The sequence below is a fragment of the Pelmatolapia mariae genome, linkage group LG2 (genome assembly GCF_036321145.2).
Source record: "Pelmatolapia mariae isolate MD_Pm_ZW linkage group LG2, Pm_UMD_F_2, whole genome shotgun sequence".
Lineage (NCBI taxonomy): Eukaryota > Metazoa > Chordata > Actinopteri > Cichliformes > Cichlidae > Pelmatolapia > Pelmatolapia mariae.
The window spans coordinates 17803514-17810468 of record NC_086228.1 but is presented as its reverse complement, the minus strand read 5'-3'; the positions used below and the strand labels follow the sequence as shown (position 1 = coordinate 17810468).

Here is a 6955-nt window from a genome sequence, read left to right as displayed (position 1 = left end):
CCTACCTTACAATTATTAAACTAATAAAACAGTTACTTATCGTGTTGTATTGACCACTCAATTCTTTGTTTGAACTTAATAATTTAAAGAATGAGCTTCAAACATCAAATAGTGGTGTGTGTTCCAGAAACATTCAGTAAGTTTTTTTCCTTGGTAAATTTACCAAAATTCATGCTTACTTTAAATCAGAAATTCTCTCATACTCTTGTACATACCCATAACTTCCCCTTAAAACCAAACAAATTGGCATTAAGGAAACAACCATCACCTTTCCACAGTTTATTTCTTTTAAAATAATTCATACAAATGCATACAGTCACAAACGTATCTTTGTCAGGTTGTCAGTTTTGACCAAAAATAATGATATTTACTGTAGAATATAGATTATGTATACTGTATATTGCTACGCCTACTACTTTACCATAAAGGGGACCAAGGTAGGCAACAGTGGACTGTGTGTTACTACCAGGGATGGAAATTCAAGGAGCACCTCGACACTTAAAAAGCTAATCTGATGTGGCGCCCATCATTTTAATAAAGGAATGCTTGCAGTTTGTTTTAGAAAAAAACAAGCAGAAGACTTTCGTCCACAGAAAAAGAATGGCATCTGTTGAGGAAAGTTTAAGATTCAAGTTCAAAACAGTTCAGCATGATGTTGAGGATTTTGGGGCTCTAGCCTGGCAGTACCTTCAGTATGAGGCGCCCCTTTCGGATATCGCTGGCAAAATTTCCATCCCTGATTGCTACGCTTACTACCTAACCATGAAGAAGACCAGGTAGGCAACAGTAAACTGTTTTTTTACTACTCAGCTGCTGGTAGGAGGGGATCAGAAAGCACCTTCACTCAGATGGCTGGTTAACATCAGCACGCGAGAAAAGGGTTTGGCAGATTTTTACGCTTGCATGACACTGTACTCTTCTTGTTTTGTGGGAATGTAACCTGTAAGAGATTTAATTTCTGAGAGTTTGCTAGGCTAAGTTTGAAATCAGTTTCAATTTCAGGTGTTTATAGTTCGTATTAAGTATTTTGTTAATGGCAGTCTTTGTAACGATGCTTTGTGGAGAGCACAAGCCACCACCCCTCCTCCCAGTGCTGCTTTTTTAGACACAGATACAACCAACTCACATTGACACAGGCAGGCAGAACACCATATGTACACATAGACACAGAGGCCACAGAGAGTGGCTAAACGGTATACTCAAGGAAGGACCCATCTTGAAATGTTAAAGGGATAGTAGTCTGGATAAATGAGATTTTTATTTTTATTTACTGACTTTGCTTTGTATTTTAAAATGTCCTAAACAGTATGAAGATTTCATTTTATTCAAGTTCATGCGCATGACTGTTTCTCATCTGTCAGTAAACGATAACTTTGCTTAACTAGATGTGACATCTGGGAGTGAGTTTAGAACTTCAAATGGAAAGTTGAGTGTTTTGCAACTCTACGGGCTGATTGGAGAGATCTATATCTGCAAGGGAAACTTCAGTAATATACTGACTTTGCAGCATGATAAACCATGACTCAGTGATTCATCAAACTGTTCATGCTCCATGACCTGCACATTTACTGTGTGTGATAGGGGTACTGTTGTATCATTAGACAGGACAAGATAAACATCCTTGTTTCTCAAAGTGCGGTCTGCTACAAGCTCTCAGTGCATCATTTTGTCGACATATATATTAATAGAGACAAGGAGATAAGTTCCCAGCCTTGGCATACCATTTTACCGCTTTCTTGCAGCCTTTCCTCCCACAACCCTCTTGATTTGGGTCAAGCATTTAGACAAGTCCCAAGAGCAAAGTCACATGCCCCTTAAACATAACTAACAAAAGCAAACATTAGTTCAACTTTAGCTCTTGTTAAAGTTCTTTTTCTAATGTAGCGGGACACGAAAAGGCAAGCAGGTAGAAAAACAAAAGCACTAAGTGGCATAAAAAAAGAATTTTTAAAAAAAAAACTAAAAAAAAAAAAAAGAACAAAAAGAAACAAAAAATAATTAATATACCAACTGCGGAAACTTACTTTCCTGAGATGGTGTGCAAAAAGCTGCCTCTTTTTGGGGGGGCTTGCTAATTTGGGGATATTAAAATAAAAAAACGGATATTGTATTCTCCAACTGGTTCAGCTACATAGAGAGATCACCTTTGCTTTTGTTAAGACTCGAATACAGATATCAGTATCTTCTTGCTTTAAGTCTAAAACTGTACACAGACAGGTTACATTCATTTTATAACCTACTAACTTTGCTTGTACATCAAACTAAGGAAAAGACACAGAAAAGAGAGAAAGACATAAACCCCGCCCCTCTAAATTTGGACACACTACAGTCTATGACAGAGGAATTTGATCCTAGTCTTTTTTCCCAAATCAACAGATAGTTATTGTTATGTTGTTGTTTTTTTATTTACTTCTGGCACAGAATCTGAAGCTCATCCAGTGATCGGAAGACCAACTTCTGGTTGGGGCAGCAGACAGCTGCCTTGCTCTTTAATTCATTACCACCTTCCTTGTCTTCCTCTTTGGAGTGTGAACCGGCTGTTGGAAACCAGTTGCTAGAGAGTTCTTGAATTGATTGTAATTGGGACGTCAACCAGTCAATCTGACACCAAACCTGATAACAACTTGTCACTAGAGAACTTATCGCAATGACACCGGTTGCTGTGCCAACCACCACCAGTCACTAGACAACACGGGAACGCGTGTGTTTTGTGTTTGTGGAGGGGCTACAGCTGGTCATTTGGATGCTGCTCTCTGTCGCCCTCTGGTGGCTTCACTGTGTTCTGTCCAGGAGACGGGGCGTGAGGAGGGTGTGTGACGGCGGGCGGAAGGGTGTGCGCGATTGGCACGGCGCTCGGTACAATGCCTTCAACAGGGGGAGGGAGGCCGCCAGATGGCAAGTTCACTACTCCTGGGGGATACCTGGAGGTAACAGACATGGGGAGAGAATAAAATCTGAGGGAATAAAAAGAACTGAGTCATCTTAAATACAGTTAAACTAATATGATTAAAGCCATTTTTGTAAATTAACTTATGCAACCTTAATAACTCACAGGGTAGTGTCTTAGAAAGGATTCACACCTTGACCCCAAGACAGTAATAACCCACACCTAGGGTCATATGACCTTCGATGACTCACATGATTACAGGGTGGGTCAATAAATCTAAGGTCCAGCTCCAAGAGGACACCCCCACCAAGGGGGTCGTTCATTTCAAGCACTCAACAAAAACAAAGCTAAACACTAAACATCTTAGAATGGATAAAAACAGGAATCGCATAAATGATAAAAGAGTGACATAACCATGTCACATGTTAAACATTAAAGACCACTTAAAAACCCCACAGGCAACAGAAATCCAGAAAACTAGCAAAACAATAACACTGACACTACTTCCGATTATGACAGCATGTTTGATTACTATGTGTCGCTGTTGAATATTTAGATTTGCTGTACGTACAGAAATTTGGCCTCCATTTTTTGTGGTTTGCAGAAATCTAATTTGAATATAAACTAATAATTATAAGTGGGATATTTATTACCTTCTTCACATCACCAAACAGTGCTTTGCGTAGTAGATGTAGTGCAGTGTTTGGTAAGCTGAACTGTGTTGCTATTTCAGGATGTGATACACCCTGCAAGCACTTTTCAATACCCCAGCAGCCAGTGTTTTGTTGTGCTGACATTGCCTGGCTGAATTCCTCATGGCAGGCAGCGACGCTGTCTACCCATCAGTATAATTATAGACTGCCGTGCGACCTCTCTTATCGTGTGTAGTCAGAGCTGTCATCACATCTGCGAGTACTAACAGTCTGGAAGTCAACAGGGCAGCAACATGCTCCTTTAAAGCTCGAGTACATTTGAAAGACCAACACAAACATCAACTGATGATTGTAGCTCTTTTAACCTGAAAGCTTAAGGGTTAAGGTTTCCATATAGTTGGAAAATATGTAGCAATAATACCAAAAGAAGGAACAACTAAAAACCCAGTCAAGTAATTGCTGGTTGTTACCTGTATGCCCCATTGAGCTCAGGGTGGACGGTAGCTGGGTCAACACCTGCCCAGTGGTTGTTCTGGGTGAGGAACTCTTTATTGACGCAGTTCTTTAGACTGTCTGGGATGCGACCTAAAAAAAAAGAAAAATAGGATAGAAGAAAAGGAAAGAAGGCCCTTAAAATTCCTCGACAGGAAGCATGGAATTCCTTAAAACACCACTTTTTGGACTTTTTTCATCAGAAGTCATGCTGTCTGCTAAGGTTTGTGTTTCTGTGACCGTGTGTGTGCACTACCTGTCACAGCCCTTCGGATCTCCCTGGCTGCTTCCTCTCGCATTTCCAGTGATGCCTGTTCACTGTACCAGGCAGCGTGTGGTGTGCAAATCAGATTGGGGGCATCTTTGAGCGGACCCTGACTGAAACTGACAAATACACAAGCAGCACAATCACTCTGAGCTGCAGCAAAATGATTTTGTGCACCACTTAGTGATACTCATAAAAAGGCTTTTGTTTTGTTTTGATTGATGACTTATGCTGTGGCACAAATGTCATTGAATACCATGATATTAAACATAAAATTAGTAAACATTTTTGTAAACTGCCCCTAATTATTCATGGCCGTGATTAAGTAAGATGCTGCAAATATTCAACAATGATTTTGGTTCATAAGATATGATACCATCGTGCAGATTTGTCAGCTGCCAATCCATGATGCAAATCTCCCATTCTATCACATCTCTAAGGAGTAATATTGGATGAACATCTGCTGACTATGGAGGTTATTTGAGGACATGAACTGATCGCTATGTTCAAAAAAACAGTTTGACATTATTTGAGTTTCGTGACATGGTATGTTATGCTGCTGGAAGCAGTCATCAGAAGATGGGTACACTGGTCATGATAGGATAGAGAGGGTAGGCAACAATGCTCAGCTAGGTTATGGCTTTTAAATGATGCTCGCTTGACAGCAAGGGCCTAAAGTGTGCCAAGTAAATATTCCCCACGCCAATACAGGGTAGGGCGGATCCATGCTTTCAGAGCCTGACCCTACCATCTAAAGACTGCAGCAGAAATTGAGACTCATCAGACCTTCTATTATCTTCTATTATCCAAATTTGGTGAACTGTTGTGAGTTTTAGCCTCAGTGTCCTGTTCCTCTTCTGCTACTGTAGGCCATCTGATTGAAGTTTCAATGGGTTGTGCATTCAGAGATGTTCTTCTCCATACCTTGGTTGCACTGAGTCGTTAGTTGAGATTACTGTTATCTTCCTATCAGCTCAAAGCAGTCTGGCCATTGACCTCTGACCTCTGGTATCAACAAAGCATTTATTCGCAGAGAACTACCACTTAATAGATTTTTTTCTCTTTTTCTGTAAACCTTACAGATGGTTCTCCAAAAGTTGAATCTGTTCATCTGGACGTAGCATTTTGTGGGAGAAACGTTTCGTCACTCATCCAAGTGACTTCTTCAGTCTCAGCTGACTGCAGGTTTCCCCAATCTTATAAACAGTACATTTGCATAATGACTGAAACCAGCCCACTGAAGGAACAATGGGCTGGGAGGTCAGTTCCTTAATCATAATTATGCAAATTCTCATGACCGTTGATCAACAACCACTGACCAAAACCCACTGATCAAAGACCACTGATCAATGGCCATGAGTACCATTCACAGAGAGTTGGGGAATGGCTGCAATCACAGCATTGTAAGATGGTGACAGATGTACCCTTAGGCCCCCTCCTCAATTCAGAGATGGTCTTTCCCTTTTCATGTAAATGGCCTCCTTGACTCCGCGCTCAAACCAGCGTTCTTCCCTGTCCAGGGTGTGTACATCCTCATCATTGAAAGAGTGTCCACTGGCCTGTAGGTGTAAATAGGCTGCAGAGTCCTGGCCTGACGAGGTAGCTCTTCTGTGTTGTGCCATCCGCTTCGCTAGAGGTTCCTTCAGTGGGCTGGTTTCAGTCATTATGCAAATGTACTGTTTATAAGATTGGGGAAACCTGCAGTCAGCTGAGACTGAAGAAGTCACTTGGATGAGTGACGAAACGTTTCTCCCACAAAACGCTACGTCCAGATGAACAGATTCAACTTTTGGAGATTCACTTTCCTGGATGATTGAGAATGCATCAAGAACTTACAGATGGTTGTGTGAAATCCCAGCAGATCAGCAGTTTCTGAAATACCAGCACCAAAACCATGCCATGTTCAAAATTAGTTAAATCATCTTTCTTTAACATTCTGATGGTTGCCTTGACTGACTTGCTGCCATACGATTAGCCGATTAGATATTTGCATTAATCAACAGTTGAATACATACCTAATAAAGTGGCCAGTAGCATTGATGGAATAATTCATGAATTCATTAACGATAAAGTCAAATATAGCTAGCAGTTAGCTCTAAAACAGGAGGTTACCTGAAAGGCTCTGACTCATGAACATCCAGGGCAGCTCCACGTATCCTTCCCTCCTTCAAGGCCTGAGCCAGAGCCTTCTCATCCACCAGACCCCCCCTTGCTGTGTTCACCAGAAACGCCCCCTGACGCATCTTTAACACACACACAGTCAGTGATATATGTTCAGTTGAGCTTTACACCACATTTACATTTTAAGATTGGTGCCCCTGTACATAAAGACTCTGTGATATTAAATATGAAACAAATCCCTTTCAGTAAAGCTAATAAAAAAAGAAATCACATTTTCTCCTCACAGTGCAGAATTTCCAGTAATATTTTATGGGCCCACACTGAGCAATTGTCTTTTCACTTATCCTCTCCCAGTTAGGGTAGAAGTGTTTAAAGCTAAAATCCTTTAAGGGGAAAAGCCGATATCTGATAGTCCTTCAGACGTGGTACAGAACCTCATTAATCTGTAAAATGGTGGGCTTCCCTGGGTGTAGGCCGCTTTAATATTTATGGCTATGGGACTCAGTAGTTGATGTGAGGATAAAGAAATCATTTATG

General features: G+C 40.9%; 1 protein-coding gene across 2 annotated transcripts in view; it reads right to left on the bottom strand.

Moving 5' to 3' along the window:
• Window positions 1–264: 264 nt before the first annotated feature.
• LOC134641702 (C-terminal-binding protein 1) overlaps window positions 265–6955 on the bottom strand; it is a 28164-nt gene continuing 21473 nt past the window's right edge. For both annotated transcript variants that reach the window (XM_063494228.1, XM_063494223.1), the window contains exons 8-11: window positions 6410–6540; window positions 4289–4416; window positions 4011–4125; window positions 265–2921 (exon numbers count right to left, since the gene is read on the bottom strand). In XM_063494228.1, the coding sequence (XP_063350298.1) occupies window positions 2726–2921; window positions 4011–4125; window positions 4289–4416; window positions 6410–6540 (570 nt within the window). In that variant the 3' untranslated portion in view covers window positions 265–2725. The remainder of the gene's footprint in view (window positions 2922–4010; window positions 4126–4288; window positions 4417–6409; window positions 6541–6955) is intronic.